Source organism: Papilio xuthus, unplaced genomic scaffold, assembly GCF_000836235.2.
Source record: "Papilio xuthus unplaced genomic scaffold, Pxut_1.1 DF824992.1, whole genome shotgun sequence".
Taxonomy (NCBI): Eukaryota; Metazoa; Arthropoda; class Insecta; order Lepidoptera; family Papilionidae; genus Papilio; species Papilio xuthus.
The window spans coordinates 2663443-2683466 of NW_013533657.1; the positions used below are offsets into that span (position 1 = coordinate 2663443).

The 20024-nt window shown below is 32.5% G+C and overlaps 1 protein-coding gene across 1 annotated transcript; it reads right to left on the minus strand.

Moving 5' to 3' along the window:
- Positions 1-522: 522 nt before the first annotated feature.
- On the minus strand, positions 523-15338 carry Pgant5 (polypeptide N-acetylgalactosaminyltransferase 5). Its single transcript, XM_013324556.1, has 13 exons — positions 15200-15338; positions 14725-14959; positions 13232-13448; positions 12911-13040; positions 12631-12797; positions 11120-11284; positions 10353-10506; positions 8377-8554; positions 7797-7977; positions 3244-3383; positions 2360-2593; positions 1884-2092; positions 523-1486 (listed from the first exon to the last, which is right to left on the minus strand). The coding sequence occupies exons 2-12, from the start codon at positions 14872-14874 to the stop codon at positions 1898-1900; spliced, it is 1911 nt and encodes a 636-aa protein (XP_013180010.1). The 5' UTR covers positions 14875-14959; positions 15200-15338; the 3' UTR covers positions 523-1486; positions 1884-1897.
- Between the last annotated feature and the right edge of the window lie 4686 nt (positions 15339-20024).

A 20024-nucleotide genomic window follows, 5' to 3' on the forward strand; every position in this document is an offset into this window, starting at 1 on the left:
TTTCCTCATACATAAAGAACAGAAGAATTTAAAAACGTATAATTTTAAATATAATTAATAGATATAACATGAGTGATGAGAAAATAACTCGAAGAAGAAAAATATCAGTTTTATAAGAAAAAAAAATAAAAAAATATATGAGGAATTTATAGTATTTGACATTTTTGTTATATTTAATATTTACTATTGCTTTATCTAAATCTATTTATCAAGAATACATTTTAAAAACATGGCGTAAATATGATTATTATTGGTTATATAAATTAAAAATCTAGAAAAATTTAAATTTTAAATAAACAGATATGTACGAAAAATTCCTAGATATCACTGGAACTATATTTAAAATATCGGAAGCTATATAATAAAGTCTATATAATAATGAATTTCAAATAAATATAAGCTAAATATACGTGGCAAATAAAGGGCGGATTGGCAATAAATATGGCACAAAATAGTGCCGTTAAAATTATAACAAGGGCATGAGATGTTACAAATAAAGTATATAGCACCGCAATTTCATCATAATAGAAAAAAATATAATAAAAAAAATTGTTACGGTTTTTTTTTACCATTAATATACCAAATGGGAAGATATCTAAGTCGCTGTGACATTAGTCAAAATTTCTAGTAAAAATCTATCAACAGACTATGAACACTTAATTTTTATATGAAATAAACAATTATGTATTTTTCTCTACAAGTATTATATAATGGAAAATGTATAAATGCATGGTATATAATAATATTAAAAATAAATGACATTAAGGAATGGACAGGCACTTGTACAGTTAGTAAATGTTGTAGACCCTGTACAATGACAGCGAACCATAGACAATGAAATAGGCACACATTTATGTGCATAGACAAACTAGACACATATACAAGAAACATGCTCTTACACTATTTAGATCTGTCAACTGTGTTACTAACAAATTTAAACTATATCATGTGAATTAAACAAAGGATTTTTAATATAATCTCAACTTGCAAGTCATTGGAGTATTTTATACAAATAAAATTTAATATTTTAATAGCCCACACTCAATAGAAGTATTAAGGAAATATTATTTTTATATACAAATATTTAATTTGCAGGATTTGTGCTTTTTTGCATAAACTGTGATTATAAGAACAATAACTACAATTGAGTGTTGCCAGTATAAAAAAAATAATCTCAATAAAATTTCAAATTTTTTCGTATTTACGTAACAAAAATTACTTATTGGATATAAAATCCACATTAATTATAAAGCAGGACAGTACAATTTACAGAATAGCATATTATATGCCATGTTTGAGCAAGTTTTTACATATTTTCGTTAGGGAATACAAAATATTATAGCATTCTCTCATCGTATTGTCAACAATTCACGTGGCCCGAGTGCCGAGGCGTTACATCTAATTACATTACTTTTGATATAGGAATAAGGAATAAAATCTGATATTACTAATGACGGGGGAAGACTTTGATGGTCTATCGTTGTTCCTGCAATAGAAAAGTAAAAAAAACGTTATAGTCTTAAACTGCTTGAAGACATTTAAATAATGAATTTCTAGTTTGTAAGGTTTTTATTTGGGACAGTATTACTGTAACGCTTGCGATATGACCTAATATACGGTAATGGGTTCTTAGTAGTTTTATTTTTATTTCTAGACTGAACCTACACTTAGGGCTTGTTTGTATTGACTCGCGAGCGCGCATCAAAACATATAACACATGAAGTAATATCCAAATGGTCACAAACGAAACGAATGTGGAGTCTAAGCAGCGGGTGAACTAGAATGCCTCGGGACATATCGCTTGAGATTGTTGTGTCTGTAAGGGCCACAATCCCTAAGAATGCCTTAGTTAACATGTATGTGATGAGTGTAGTGTTAGTTACGTTGTGCGAGGTCACTAGCTGGGCCGGTCGGCGGAGCGGGAGGAGCGGGAGGCGCGGGAGGCGTGGCGCGCCTGCCACTTGAAGTCGACCTGCATCAGCCACTGCTGTGAGCGCGCGCGCGAGCACGCCCGCAGCACCGGCTTCCACACGTCGCCCGACTCCGGCTTCTCCAGGCACATGCCCGTGTTGCTGTGCTTTATTGTACGCGTCTGCAACACAAACAACTTGCCTCATACAATCCGCTTTAAACTTACAAACGTGTCTGAAATAGGTTACAATTTTTTTTAAAGTCGGTCAAAATATAATAGAACATAAGAACAAACCTAAAGCCTGAACTAAACTAAAGAAGTAAACTATGACAGCTCACTAGCGCCCTCTGTCAAAAACCAAAAATGTCCATAGTTTTTTTTAATGTCCTTTTCTATGTCTAATGATGTTTTATATATATTCTGATAGAACCAACTGCGACAGTATACCTTAACATCATAGGTCCACTCCTGGTTGCCGCGCATGCCGTGGCAGCGGATGAGTTTGACGGGGCCGCGCGGGTGAGCGGCGTCCAGGCAGTTGTCGTCGGACATGATCTGCTTGCGCTTGGTGTAAGCGAACACCTGGTTGCCGCCCATGCCGTGACAGTAGCCCATACCCAGCGGCTGACCCGCCTTGCCGCCCAGTGTGTCGAGGCAGTTCGATGTCTCCGCGTTACGTATCTGATTATGAACATGAATTTAATTATATATTTAAATTTCTAATTGATCAGCTGCCCTCTGTACTATAAAGTTATGGCAATGAATGGGAAGAAAAAATGAAAACTAAGTCGGTGGCGCGCACGCATAGTCTGATATCATTTGTCAAAGTTTCTATACTGTTTATCAAAAATTAAAAAGGTACTGTAAAGTAGACCATATTTAGGCAAATATGCAATTTACGACATATAAAACAATATCTATCATAAATGATATATCTAATACGTATGAAAAATTAATTTAAATTTCATCAATATCATAACAATAACATTAATTCATAAAAATCGGTCAAGGCCAAACGTTGTCGTTCACCGAATCGATTTTATCGTAAATCAAAGCCACCGATTTTACACTAAATCCGGTATGGACAGAAACCAGTTCACTGATTTTTTTATTCTAATTTACATATTTGTTTACTGATTCAGCTTGGATCCAATTATTATTCGATTTTATTATTTTATGTGTAAAAATGGATCTTTTAATTTATAAAATTTGTCATAGTTATAAATAGCTTCTCAAAAAAATCTACGCAAGTGCTAAAAATATTTTAAAAAACTAATTAACAATGACAGTCTACAATTCCTTGAAAGCTATTAAAATCAATTATCACTAACCTCTCCCAAGAAGTAGTAGTCCAAAGGCATCTGGCTCTCTGGGTAAATATTTTCCAAGTACCATCTGAAGCTTTTACATTTGAGCTTCTGTCTTAAAGCCTTGCGTTCGCTGACGTCACCAACGGGCACGTTCAGTGCACCTGTACCCAACAACCAAGTATAGATTGATAGTTAAAAATGTTCTAGAACTTTCAAGCCTGTAATGTTCTACGTATACATGCATGCTTATTTCATAACTTTAGGCTTGTTCATATATAAATTATGTCATTTTTTTTTAAATTAACTGATGGTCATCAACTTTATCAATTGCTAAAAATAAAAAGTATAATAATTCTTTGACACGATACTACAAAATAAAAACACAAAACATACGAAAAATAAATCCATAGTTTGTAGTTAAATGGTTATTGATTTTAGTTAGCTAAAATTAGCAAAGTTAATGGAAAATATTATTTTCTCACGACATGCAATTAAAAAAATCAACAATTTTTTATTTTACATGCAAGACAATAACGTTAATGAAACAGTATTCTGAAATACGAATAGTATTTTTTATATTAGGTCAAAATATTATTTTCATAACAAGTGTTATTGTTTTTATAAAATAATAAATTTCGAACCTATTTTTGATTGAATGAAATAACTTCCGGTACAATGTGCATGTTAAAAAGAAATGATCTGAATAGTTAAAGATTAAAAAGATTGCCTTGAATTATGTGATTTAAATTATATCAGAGTAAAATTGATGGTTGATTAGTTTAGTTATTAGAGGATGAGAAATCAGTTATAAATCTCAGATTACTGTTTCAAAACGTTATTTCAAATCGAAAAACAAATTGTAAATCAGCCCTCTTACTCCGAATCTTAATTTTCGCTAGAGCGGAATACAACGAACAACTCAACATACCTACACCTTTGAGTTATGAGCGTGAGTTAGCAAAGCAATAGCTTGACAAATAGCGAAAAGAAAGATTCATCGTAAGCATGATGAGACCTGGGTTGATATTGTAGTAGAAATGCTTCCACTCGTCGAGCCAGACTTCGGCAAGGCGGGCGTTGTTGTGGTTGACGACGCGGCCCGTGCCGCCGGGGAAGCTGTAGGGCGTGGTCTTGCGGAACACGTGGCCCACGTGCGCGCACGGCGCGATCTCCAACCGCCCGCCGCACTGCCACACCTGCCCCGCACGCCCCACCACGTCACCCGACACGTCGCGAACACCCAGAGCTTACGCGACTTCGTTACACAAAACTACTACTTTACACATTTTTAAAGATAAATTGCTTGGTCTAATCGTTATAAACATGGAATATCAGCATTTGGGCACATCTATATATTATGGAGAAAGTCGTATTAGTTACACTATAACTCTGAAGCGGCTTTAGAACCAGGAGACGGACATAGGATACTTTTTGTTCCGTTTCTTTTTTTAACTCCGCGAAGACGAAGTCGCGGTCAAAAGCTAGTTTTTGATAAACGGAGTCTAAAGTTTGAACACGTTTAATAGAATATATTTGAATTCGTCTGTTTTAGACCACATACTTTTTTATTCTGCGTTTTATTTAGAGACGATAATGTACATTAAATTAAAAATAAGTACAGTAACCAAGTTTGTTTGGTCATTCATATTATTTTACGTTATCAACATTTGTTTTAATAACACACTGCAAATGCAATCTGTTTACAATTTGTTACGTAACCTAAGTAAAAGTGTAAAATTTGTATACTTAAGTTCTTATTACATTAATCACTAGTTGTGCAGCCGTATCGCATATAAATTTTACGCCCAAATTAACATTATAATTTGTATGGTAATCTGATAAACATATTGTAGATTTATGTTAATTATTGACCAATATGAATAAAGACATCGTTTGACCTGTTGACCGCAATAATAAATATTGTTTAGTTATAATATTTAAGTTTATTTTGAAGGTTTAACGTCCTACAGCTCTGGGCAATGTCCTTCGCGACGTGGCGAGTTACGTAAACACCCAATACCACGACCATGTTATGTTATGCAACAAAATTCACCAGCTCGTGTCATTCAAAAATCAAATACATTCCTAAATATTCAACAAAATAGTGCTTCTCAAACTTCTCAGACTAAAACCGTGTACAGAGACTTAACAATTTGATATAAAACACATGAAAATACTTTATTAAAAGTAAAAGCTGATGTAAGGGTGTTACGGTTATCTTTTTTTAAAGCGGCTCACGGCCAGACTCGCAGTCAAAGTCCATAGTGTACATATTGAAAATATTTATACTAAAAACAAAGTTTGAGAAGCGCATTCTTTTCGTTATTTCTATATATTTTATATCGTATCTTCACACGATCTATGCGATTAGCGTGCATTAAAATGTATGAATTGACCCCGCAAATTAATAGCATTTTAACACAAATTTATCTGCTCACAGACTTTATACAATCTGTACGACAATATGTTTTATTGATAAGCAAAAACAATAGAGCTGTGAATTTTGTTTATTGATGATGCAATGCATTGTTAGTGACTCCTGTCACAAGCTGGATGATTAAAACAAGGTGGGACAATGTTATCACAAACAAATATATTATTTTATAATACCCTCATTTTGACAAGCATTATAACTGTCTCTCATTAATAACTGTTGGCTTCTGAGACTAAATATCTGTATAAAACATATCGTCATCCCTGTCTTTGACCAAACAGAGAGGTCAATCTCTTAAACGAGGATTTTGGTCTCAGAAAACCCACGATAAGACTATAAGTAATCGTGTTTCGCTTGATATCAAGAATCTTACTCAATAATTCAACAAATTTGGTGGGCATCTATATAGCAATATAGAGGTTTTCAAGACAATTATATTACTCGAAAAAAAAATCCTAATTTAACCGATCTGTTAATTATGTCAAAAATTAGTTAGGCATTAGTTATTATGTAAAACATCGGTGTGGAATGTTAATTTGATAGTAAAAACAATTAATGTCATTCGAATCGATTCTATTAAGCCATGATGAGTAAAGAACTGTGGCAAAGTTTTATTTAATATTATACTATTAGTAATAAATATTTTAATATTATTTAATAATTAATAATAATAATGCATACAATGAAAATAGTTGTTGAATTGACAAAGCTTTGAAACTATTGTCACGCATCGGAAGATTATACTATTTTTAAATGAATGAATGGAATCAATCTTTTTATTACTCAATGAGTTAGTGCGAAATTTCCTCGTATTACTGACTCATTCGTTCTATACACACGCACTGTTATTAATAATTATTATTACTTAATAATATTATAAATGCGAATGTTTAAATGGATGTATGAATAGTTTGTTGTTTGAAGGTATCTCCAGAACGGCTGTATGGATTTCGCTGTCATTTGGCATAGATGTAGACCATAATCTAGAAGAACACATGGCTACTAATAATGTTTTTGTAATCCCGCGGAGAGAAGTCGCGAGCGACAACTAGTGTGCCATGAAATTGAACCGATGCAATACTTTTTAACGCGGGATTTATTTATTCGAGCTGACATATTTATACAATTAATTAAATGTTATGCAGTTTTAAGTGATTTGATATAGTTATTGACTATTTCTTTATATTTTAAAGGTCAATAAATACTTATATTATCGAATATCACAATTGAAAGTCGTTTCAAACGCCCACAAAAATAGATTAAGATTCTCTATATATGGTAGAAGTTTAATTTATGTATATAGGTTAAAAAATGTAAAAAAAAAGGAAATATATCAAAATATATATGCCACAGCTCTTTACGCGATAAGTGTTGCTGTGGTTATAGACTTAATGTTTCTTTTTACTTATATATATTTAATATTTATCCAAAACACTCTTCATTGCTTCTGCATTACGAAGAAGCGTGAGAATAACAAAAAAAAACAAGAAAAAAGTAGAAAAACAGCGAAAAATATAAGAAAAACAATTTCTGAATCACAGGCTGAAATATCGAAGAATAACAATTAAAACAAAAAAGGAAATAGAAAAAAGTATGGCGAAATAAGCATGCAAGTAATAAAAAAATTAATGCAGCTGCAATGCCGGTTAACTGGATGTTAAGAAGCTCGTTATATTTAAGTGTTAATAACATGTTCACATAAACATTTGCACTATTTCATTGTTAACCCAAGCCACAACAAAACTTTATCATTTCACCTATAGACCGCTATCATTTTGCTTGCAATATCAATATGGAGTTAGAGAACTCCGATCTTTGAAAACATTATGTTTAGATGAAGAAATTAAAAAATGTAGTGTCAATACTTTAAATAATTCCATTTTTTTTTAAACACTACCCTAATAAAGTCGAGTTAGGAAAAGTTCTGTACTGAGAGCCTAGCACGAAGATTTGCGAAAAAGTATAACAAAAATTGTATAGGGCGTAAAGTACAGATATTCATATATGACGTTACGACAACGTTTGTTATAAATATTCGTGATAGACCCTCTGTTTTCTTTAAAGAGACGGATAATTTACCACGGGTGGTTGTAAAAGCAGCAAAATGTGAACGGTCAAGGCACACAACCAAGTATCGAACCTGGATTCATGGCGTAATAGAACTCTCCCCACTCGTCCATCCAGACTTCGGCGACGCGCGCCGCGTTGTGCAATACGATGTTCTGCACACCGCCGGGGAAGGAGTAGGGCGATTTGTCGCGGAACACGTGCCCCACGTGCGAGCACGGCACTATCTCCAGTGACCCGCCGCACTGCCACACCTTGCCACACCCACAACTATGTCACTACCTTGTCTCACCCCACTCACATATCTTACCTCACAATATTGTCACTCATGATAATAAAGGCAAGACATGTTTGGATGGATGTTTGTTACTTCTATATAGAAAGACTCACCAGATCTTGCTGAAATTTGGCATAAATGTCGAACATAGACTTGAAGAGTACGCTTATTAAGTTATTTATTAATTCTGCACGTACGGAGTCGCAGACAAAAGCTACTATACTACATAATCTAAAACAGAAAATATCTGAAGTACTTTCCAAACATGACAATAGACGTAAACACAAGAGAAGCTTAGCTTAGAAAACGGATCTTTTATAACAATATTTGTAACGACCACAACTATCAGATGTCAGTTAGACAATTCATACGATACCCGGAAGCTCATCTCCAGGTTCTCCCCGCCCCAGATGTCCATGCCCTCGTCGTAGGAGCCGATCTTGTAGAAATACTCGCGGTCGATTGCGAACAAACCGCCCGCCATGGTGGGCGTGCGCAGCGGTGCCGTGCGATCCCCACCGCGACGAGACATCTCGCGCTCCGGTACACGGTACCTGGACAGGGGATAGTCAAGTATTTACCAATCCTAGAGTCACGACTCCTGGGACAAAATAGAAGTACGCCGACAAACTAAAGAAGAAAATCGAGCTCATACAGCAACCACCTATTCATAGAGTAAATTTTCAACACGTCCAGTGCTGATGACTTTCCTAGCGAGTTCACGCCAACTTGACGCCAGTGTCGATATCTTGTGGCACGGAACGTGTTCAATGGTCTTTGAATTACAAAAGGTATATTGTAGTATAGAGTAACATTTTTTTAGACGAAATTGTTGCTGAATTCAATTCATGGATAGAAAAAATAATATTACAAAGTATTGTTATAAACATCTTACATTATTGCGAAGTAAAAATTGTTATCCATTTCGCAAAGCGATACTTAAATCAAGTATCTTAAATTCACATGTCTTGTCATAAAAATCCAATCATTAAATGGATTCGGGGAGAAATTTACAAGCGTGCATTTCGTATTTGATTTCTTTAAGCATTCATAATCAATTTAAACTTCTACATAACTTTCAGCAATCAATCTTCTTGTTGATTAATATATAAAATATTTGTCAAGTCAAAATTTCGAAATATCAAAATTGCGATGCATTACTTAATGATTCAATTATCGTTAATATTAACTATTTAATTATCATGAATCGTTAAAAAATAATTTGCGAAAATATTTTAATAATTCGTTACCATTAAATATTTTCAACACCACAATGATTCATTAATATAAAATACAAACTTTAACAACCTACGAATCTGAAAAAGGTTTCATTCAATTCGTAGTGTAGAAATAAATCAAAGGATTTTCATTGGAGATGTCGAGAACAATAGTATTACACAATCAAAACAAACTTGTGCAACGTCCTTGAATGTGGTTGATTGCTTTCCTGCTAACCTATTTATAGTTACCAGTTATTAATAACTGTTAACTTAATCCATATAAAGTAACGCAGAGATATTTTTTTTTATATCATAAAGTGGCAAACAAGCGAGCCGCCATTTAAAATCGCTGAAATAGCGAAGCGACCGCTGCCCATAGACATACGCAATTGTATATGCGTTGCCTACCTTTAATCGCCGTAGGAGAGGATGCACAGAAAGAAATATTTTTCCTTCCTATGCATCCTCTCATCCGGAAAGTCCACTTCCACTTCCCATCCTTTCCTGATAAGAAAAAGGGTGGTAAGGGAAAGAAGACTAAATTAGGCCTCCGGGACGCACACTCATCAGACGAAACGCGGAATTGCTTCCACTTGACGCCTGTCTTGTGTGGTCGTGGTATTTCACCGGACGAGCCGGGCCAATTCGTGCGAAAATGTTAAAGCGGGCTCTACCACTGTTCAAACACTGATATAACATATGTTAACATATACAGTGCCACGAATTTGCCTGACGAGTTCATTTGTAAAAAATTGTAGTGGCATTGAATGTGTTACAGCGATAAAGATACCTGCGCTATTGTTAAAAAGTCAAATAAAACCTTGAAATAAGTCAATGCTACTTGGTATTGTCTTTATACTAGCGTGGGAACACGCTGAAAGTAAAAGTAATTAAATGGAAATTTCCATCGGCGTATAAAAGGTTAAGCCTATAAAAATATAAAAAGCATATAAACAACAAAATAATACTAATAACACAATTCTAGTCATAGATAAAAATTACTAACACAAAGTTATTACAGGAAAAAATAAAGGAAATTAATTTTTTCCTAACTTATCTATCATAGACAACTGCACGCTTCCTGTATTCTATTACAACAAAGAGTATATTACAATTTGAACTTTATACTTACCACCTAAAGTTTAATTTCCAATTGAATCCACCCCATGTCATGTCGGATGCTTGTATGTACTCGAAGGTCGTGTCTGAGATGACATCAATGATGGGACATACCACAGTAGTACGGTCTTCTACTATCCTCGCTAACAGAGGTTCCAACCAGCCCTCTGTTAATATAGATTTAAGTGGATACAGGATACAGATTATTCAGTTAACACATGTAAACCTATCCTAATTCTTTCTCAACAATGTGATAATTATATTTACTGCGTTATTATAATATATTTGACACTAAAAAGCACATAACATCTGCTATAAACTAAGAAATAAAACAAGCATCAATAGGCAACATGAAAGAGTCAATCATTTTTAAACGTTTGACCTCAAATACCCATTCGCTTAACAATTATTTAAAGGAGAGGATAATACGCGTTAATTTTGTCTTTGCCTGACTGAAAAGACAGTAAACTTTGAGGATACATTTAGTATGTAAGTCTGTATCCATTCCATCATGATCTCCTGTAACCTTAGCGTTGAATTTATATTCTTAGCAGATGCTTATTTCAATATTACGAAACAATGTTACTGGCAACTGGCAATAATTCTGTACTAAAACCAACTTTATAAATGGACAGGCTATAAGACGTATTGTTTTGTGCCTATCTGATTATGGCTGGTATGTAGAAATTGAACTAGTAATAAAGATTTATTATTTTTAAGCAACAACCTATCCATTTATAGAGAACATTTGATTTATTAATAAAAATATATGTAACTTACCCGTGCATTCACAATGTGCATCTAAGAATGTAATGACGTCTCCTTGTACATGTTTCGCGCCCAAAAGTCGCGCCCGGATAAGACCGGAGCGGTTTTCCGTTCGAAAGAGATGTGTCGGTACTGGCAGTGTTTTTATATAATCCTCTAATTTTTTGCCCAAGTGTTCTAAACAATCAAAGATAATAAACAAATACATACACAATTTTCTTTATTTTTTTTAATAGATTTTTTTTAATAGAAGTTAGCACTTAATGCCATAAAATTATTTCCTTCAGCTCCTTTTAGAGTAACTATTATATTATAAAATTACGAATTATTAAGGGTTTGCTATCAAGATATAATAAGAGGTCTCAGAAATTTAATTACGATTCATATCACGGAAAAAGTTTAAGAGCACAATAATACTTGCTTACTATAATTGCTTTGAATGGATATTTGTTTAAAAATTGTATCTAATCTTAAATAAAATATTGTATACGCGTTAATATATAATCTTTAAATTACTATAAAATCACATTAATTTATTTAACATATTAATCTTTAAAAACAATTGTGATAAGCAATTTAACATTTATCATTATCATTACAAGGCGATAAGATTCTGCAAATATTAAATTTTTAACCAAAATTGTGTTTTTATTTCACCGTTAAAAATACACGAAGTTCTAATCAGCACCAAGATACAATTGTTCTTCTTGTTACGGAGATAAGAAAAACTAGTTCTATTATAAATAACTAGCTGTCGCCCGCTACTCGGTCCACGCGGGATTGATTAAAAAAAATAGAGAGTAGGCGATTCAGAGACGTACTGAACATGCATATAAAATTTCATAAAAATCGGTCAAGTCGTTTAGGAGGAGTATGGTAACATTGTGACACGAGAATTTTATATATCAGAATAATGTAAATAGAATACTATAAAAAACAACTGAACTTAGAAACTACCAGCAAATTGTCAAACAGAAATATAAACAATATCAAGGAATCATTGTTTTTACTTTTCTCTATAATATTTTCTTACAATAAATAGTTTATTATTTAATTGTAGTGACATTTTCAAGAAATATTCTATTCATCATGTACATAATAACAGCTGAATAATTATTACGTTAATTTATCGTAATTATTATTTAAACAAATGTTAAAATGATAAATATAAATGAATGAATACTATTGTTTAATAATCATGATTAAAGGTTAGCGCGCATTACTCCTCCGGCACAGTCTCGCGTTACGATCGTCGCGGCATTCACTCGCCGCCACCTCTACGTCGACGATTGAGCGGGATGAAGAGACAAATTGCGATAAGTCGTCGAAGTTTCGCAGTCCCCTAGTATACCATAGGCCCGTGTAAATAAGAATGACATAACATATTGCTAACAAGAAGAGAAAAAGTTAGAGATGGCGGCTAATCGCGAGGCTATGTTCGGAGAGCGTGGATGGATGCGCGTTAACCTTAATAGTGCAATTTATATATTACCTAAGAAATGTTTATTACTATTTAAACATACCTTTTTCACTTGCATCATCGACTAAAATGATCTCTTTGAGCAATGGACGAGGCGATCTATTTATTGTACTCCAAATTGTTCGGATAAGAGTTGTCCATGCCTCATTGTGGAAGACTATCACAACACTAGTTGTAGGCAGTAATTCTGGATAGGGTTTCCCTTTACACCTAGAAAAAAATATGCCTTAATGGTAATAATATAATAATTTTTATATATTAATAATTTATACAGCTGTAACACCTTTTAAAGCAGTTTATTTCTATAAATGTACTTGACTTACTTCTCAAATCTGACATCTGTTAGTGATCTATTTAAGGAGATCATATCACTAGCTAACAAATTAAATTGATTCTCCTGGAATTTGTCCAACATAAGTTTCTCTTGTTCTATTGGAATGTTAACAGCTTTACCTGAAATTTAAAAATCTTTATACCAAATATTTCACATTAGCATGTGCCAACCCTACACTAATTTTTGGCAACCCTAGCTTAGGAAACTGTTTTCTTCACCCTAGGGTTGTCCACTGATTTTGCAAGAGGCACTTCACAATTTTAATCATTCTAATGTTTATTTTTATAAATCCTATTATTATTATTCATACCCATTTCTCCGGGAGAGTCACCCTGTGGCCTCACAGGTGGCACCACTGACCACCTCTTTAGCCGTGACTTTGGATATGGTGGCAGCATTAGCCCATCATCACCAATGTCTTGCTCTATTTCATTCTCCTCTAGATTAGTTTCCTCATCTTCTACTTTGCTCCGTAAACCTGCTGCTATCGCACCTCTTTTACCACGGAGCTCTTCTGTATCTTTACTCTAAAATAAAATCACAGATATCTGACACTAATATTATAAAGAGGAAAGATTTGATTGTTGATTTGTTTTCATTTAATAGGCTCTGATACTACGGAACTGATTTGAAAAATTCTTTCACTATTGGGAAGCTACACTATGCTTACATTCTATAACCTATATACATTACAAGATTTTTTTTTAAGGCTGCATGGACAAAGTTGTACTAAATTAGTTTACATTGTAATGTGGTAAATACAAAGACAAGGGGATATATAAGGGGAGTAAATACATAGCTACAACATATAAGGAAGATACTAAAATCAGTAATGACCATATACCTACAAAATCAGTGTATATGTTGACTAACATATAGCAAGCTGTCTAGCTATATATGATAGATTTTGATTAAATTTCAGTAAAATATTTTCAAGACTTAACCTCAAGAAATTTGTTTGCAACCATTACAAGCAATGAAATAATGCACAGAATATTTTTATATGTGCTTTTACAAGTTATACAACAGACAATTGTAAATTGTATATGCATACAGTTTCTAGGAACTTAGCACCCTGTTACATTCACTTTCACTTTCTTATTTTGTGACTCATTTGGCAATTATTTGAATAAAAATATTTTTTATTATTTCATTAATTTATAATTTCTTATGCAATGATATAATTAATATAGTCTATAATTCATCAAAACATGCGCAATGAACTTTACTACTTTTTTTACCTATGATTCTTAATGATGCAATTTCATGGGGAATAAGTAAATGTCAATGTTTTTTACAACATAGTAATATAATTTATGTTGTATTGACAATTGAATGGGATTATTTTTAAAGCTAATTTATTACTCCTTATTTTAAGTAAGTTATCTTGACAATGAAAACTTTAGAACACAATCGCTAAGATTTTCCTTAGTTAAAAAATATAAAAAACGAATCCCGTAACAAACATTATTATGTATCTACATAATAATGTTAGTTACGGGACTTAAACTTTTATGTAATATGATATCAACGAAGATTAAGTGGCTAGTTGATAAATGCAAGTCATTTTTCATTCATGAAAATTAATTGAATGTATATATTCTTTTAATTTATTTATATATTATGTAATTTACAAACAAGTATTAGAATATTAATGTTCAATTTTCATTAACAAAATTTTATTGATTAAGTTCAAGCATGATTAAACAGTTATAGACAATGTGATAGGATCTTGAAACTCTTTAAGTCATGGACTTATTAAAATGTTAAACAATAATAGTCAGGTAAAGTACAAAAACTTACCCTGACAACAACTTCACTTGTCTTCTTACTACAACCATCGCCGAAGCAGTCAGAGTAGAGAGCTAAGAGCGCAACATCCACTAGCAGCCAGACTAACGATGTTAATAATATTATGCGACACGTGTGTATTCTTATTTTACTTCGAAACATTTTAACTCAACAAAATCAAAGTTCAGTTTTCTTTCAGTGCCACATGTCAGTTCCGACACAAGTGACAACTTGACTCGCCGCGGACCTACAAACAACAAAGGTATAAGCAAACCCGCTTAGCTCACTGATGTTGAAAAGCACTTTTATTTCACAAACATCAACATAACCATTGCTTTTAGTCACCATAACACAATACTTGCTAATAACACACAATAGGTTTAAAACACAATTAGATAAAAGTAGGTTTTAAGACTGAAGTGACAAATATACGCAATTTTTAAGAAGTTCAAAGTATTTACAATAATGCCAAATTTAAAATATTTACCCAATTTACAGTTCAATGTTTATACATTAAATAATCTACTTTTTTTAAATTAAAAACCAGTTCCTGGTCAACAAGTTATACGTTTTGCTGTGCTTAACTAAGGTAAACCGCACCAAAACCAAAACCGTAAACGTCAATACGTCAAACTTTCTATCTCGAATGTCGAATGCCGTGTCCTCTATGATCGGATACGCGATGCGTAATAAACTTATTAAAACTTTCGGAAAGAATTTGCTGTGAGTATTAATTATTTAATTACAATATTCGTCACTATTACCTATAAATACAAAATGCTCAGTCAAAAATTGAAAAAAGCTTCAGTAAAAAGGCTACAAAAATATTTTATATTTTACCTGTCCACAAAACATCTGCAAAAACAACCCACAGTTTAATTTTAAGTGCAATATTTGTTTTTGTTTTAAATGCAAGCAATTTGTACTCTACTGGTTTCAAATTCAAACAATAAAAAATGAGTTTGATTTTAAATTATTTACAAAAATGGTCACATTACCAGTGAACTGTGTATCTAAAATTAAAAACAAAGAAATCCAAACGTCAACGTTATTTATACATACGATATAAATATCGCTGATTGGTTCTTTTCTACTGTGTTTATTTATAACCAATTCGAATTCAGGAAAAACACGGCACCTGCTTTTTGACCAATAATTTCCGTGTTTAAGTATTGAAATTCGCCTTGTCTTCAAAGAGTATACAAAATAAGAGACGGGTTTCTTGACTAATTAGAGACACAAACGGAGAATAAAAATTGACATTTTCAATGCTAGCAATATTATGAACAAGTCAACGTTGCTACCAACCTAAAAAAATCAATCTGTCAGTTCGCTTTTTGACGTTTGAAAGTATAATTCGAGGGAATACAATTTTGGAAAAATAAAACAATTTCGTTAATTGCAACTTTAATTTAATCTTCTCACTAAAGCGAACATATTTTAAGAACGCAACATAATGCTCATTGCTTTCGTAATAATACCAATATTGTTTAGTTCACCAACAAAATACCCCAACTTTGATAAATGCTTATTTGTTCCAGTTTGTTTATTTGATAGCTCATATTTTCTGATAGAACTGGAGTAGTAGTGCCACTCTCGTCGGGAGAAATAGAATAACACTGGAAAGAGATTAGCTCCTATCTGTTGGTAAAATATTTAGAAAATTGCTAACAAGACAATATGCATTGAAGCAAAACAAATTGTCATCATCAAGCTCATTATACGGACACACTATATTCCACTGAGGAGCTCGGAGCCTACCCTCAAGAATGCGACTAGGTTTTATTCAACAACACAGAGCCAGTGAGGGTTGGTTGACTTTGAATTTCTATGCAGTTGTATGCGATTTGTAATTACATTAAGAATGTCGGATGGATGTTATCATGAAAGTCGAAGAACGCATTACTATATAGCGGAGATCGTACCTGGATATATAAAATATGATCCGGTCAAGCGCCAACTGCACTGCCGACGCTCGAAATAGTCCCCTAATCCAAACTTTTTCTATCAAAACATACACTGTACAAGTCATGTTAAATATTATGTAATGTAAAAATAGAATACAATATTTAAGTTTTACTTTCAGATAAATTCATAAAATTATCATGAACCTAAAGATTCCGCATATCTTTTGTTATTACTATTCTCCATAGATGTGTAACCTATAGATTCCTTAACAAGTAAAAATAATGAGGCATCATTTTGGGGTAAAGTACCTGTGTTAAAATTTAAATAACTTTTAAGAAAATTGTATAAATTCTCTGTTCATTTTTTATTTCTTATTTAAAAAAAATTTAAGATATATTATAAGTTGTGATATTAGTTAAATCCAAATTTAATAAATTAATTTTGTTTCATATTTTTCACTAAATGGTATTTTTTTTTATCTTTTGTATTTGATACTTAATTCCCTATATTTTAGTATATTTTTATTTTCTATACACTGCATTTCCCAATTTCGAGAAAATCTTATTATGCTAGTGTATATTTTATATTAAAGTCTAATACATATTTCTAAAAATTGTCATATTATTAACATCAAACTAATATAAAACACTAAATCTATAGGTTACACATCTATATATCAATATTGACATTAATATAGTTACTAGCATTTCCTGCAACATGGTGACTCTCATTTAGATTTGCGGTTAAACTACTCCATATAATAAGTTATTTTTCAAAATTTAGTTTAGAATTACAATATTTCAAACAATCAAACTTTGTAGCACAGATGTTGCAGCGACATGCAGTCAGTAATTCTGAAGCAGATTCCTTCATTTAATAATTCTGTAGACCTTGAAGAGGTGCATTCATTCATCTGCAACAGAATGAAATGGTAATTAATTGATTTAAATGTACAACATAATCAATTTAATTATTGGTTTTCACCTAATTACAAAACTTATTAAAAAAAACTGGTTTTCTGTGATTATATGGATCTCACCCCATTTACTTACAATACTTCTTTGCATTTCTCTACAATGATGGAACTCACAAACCATGTAAAAAAATTATGATTAGTCTTTAAAGGTACAGATAGGAATTTTTATTGCCTGGCCATTTTTCTGAAATGTCTATGACAGAATCATAAATCAAATTAGTTTGAAAAACTTGTCATGACATGACCAATTTACAGGTTGATCTACAATATTTGAAACAATAATAGAGAGATATTCTACACACAACCTAAATAATGTTTAAGTTAAGTTTTATTATTGAATCTTTTTCATGTTTCGTGCAAACCATTTTATACTAAATATCAAGCCAATTTAAAAGGTTAAAATTGTTCAAGTAATTGCTGGAAATATGTGCTTTGGGAATTAAAACCTTAAAGAATTTGGCATGTCATGTACTTACTTTTATGTTATTTTCATCAATTTTGATTGTAAATTTATTTTTCAGCCATCAGCAAAAGAAGTTCTAGTTCAACATTTAGTTATTTTAAATATGAATAGAATGTAAAATCTTTATTCAAATTCTATTTCTGTGAATCCATTGATTATGTTTTCAACTACTTTTTACTTGTTTCACACCTAAAAACAGAAAGTATTAAAAATTGATAAGTTGTTCATACAATGTTCTTCCTTTGTTATTAATTATAACTGTAAAGCTTATTCGTATTATTTAATAAGTTACAGAAACTTTAGAGGTTGGATGTAACTGCTGGTAACTTTTAATCTTTTTTTTTATAAGATCACATATTGTTGATGTAATTCATAATTTTATTATAAACAAACCTTAAGATGTGTACTTTTTGATAATAAATTTCGGTCAATTTGTCATTGGAAAGTGAGTCACACACCCATTTTAAAGTCCGACCCAAACACAACAATAAACAAAGTCTTTTAACATTTGAATAATAATTTTATTTAATAAGATTGCTGAAGATGAATATATTGCTATGAAGATTATTTTCCGGGGTCTTAATTTATTTCAGTGAGATAATAAAATTGTTTCATATGTTTTCAGTTTTTTAACATGCTGACACTCACAATTTTTATAAAATCACATGTTATAATAGAAAATGTTTTCGCTTTTTCGATGTTTTTTATGGTATTAAAAATGTTCCAAACCTAACCTTTACAGTTTGCTTTTGGTGTTTAATTACATTTTATAAACCTAGCTTTACTTATTCTGGGCTTTTCTATTGTTCCTAACTTAACTTACCCTATGTAGTTTTCTTCGTTTTTTTTCAACTTAAGTTACGACTCCAAAAAAAACTTCCAAAACAGTGTAAGAATATTCCCTATCGTTTAAGACATATGTAATGGAAATTTGGCTTGATTCGGTTTTGTGAAGCATTACCTTTTATTTTATTTAGAACTTCTATACAATTTCAAAGCGAACTTTCATTTCATTGACTTTTACTAAGTAATTACGAATATAAAAACTTTTAGCAACATTTTAACGTAAATATGGAATAAGATTTATTTACGTACATAAAATATAAAGTGTAGTCATTGGTGCTTTATTTGATATGTAGTGAGATGCCCCCTTCTGTTATAAAAAAATATATATATGTAGTGAGATAGAATAATAGTCAAAACAACAAAAAATACAAAATATAGTACTATTGTACTACAAAAACACAATGTAATTACCACATGGTTCTTGGAAATCTTCTCAGAAGAAAACATCAGCTTTCTATCTCTCAAAATTATAATACACTTCATCCCACAATTCACACTGAAACTACAATATTCTTACCAAATAAGGTTAGATTTTAAATATAATAATATCATAAAAATTTTCGTTTGTTATATGAGAGCAGGCAAGCGAAACTTTTATAATCTGTGCTACATGTCATTAACACTCGGATCAAAATTAGAAATATAATAAGACTGGTTAGATCTCACCGGTATATTTATGGATCGTATCGCATCGATGATGCGGTCGGCGGCGCTGGCCTGAACTGACGTAGCGCTCGCGGGACGCTCCGGTGAGGACGGAGTCGTTGAAGCCTGAAGCGCGCCCTTGAAGCGTGCTCGCAGTCACAGCTTCGCCCAACTGCGACGGCGGCGGCATCGACACGGCAGGAACGGGCTCGGCGCTGATGGTTGCCACAGGCACCGCGGACTTGGCTACTTCCACTGCAGCGCGGCCTCTAGACTCCTTTCGTTGAGATGAAGACACTACCTGTTGTTCCTCTAATGACACCAATCTATTCAAAATTTGTTGCATTGTTTCGGTTAAAATATTGCTTGAAGTGCTACGTCGTCTGTAGCGTGAATCATGTTGGCTAGAATGCGAGCTGCGATTTCGCGACCGACTCCTACTCTGCCGCCTCTTATTAGGCATGTTTTCTTTTT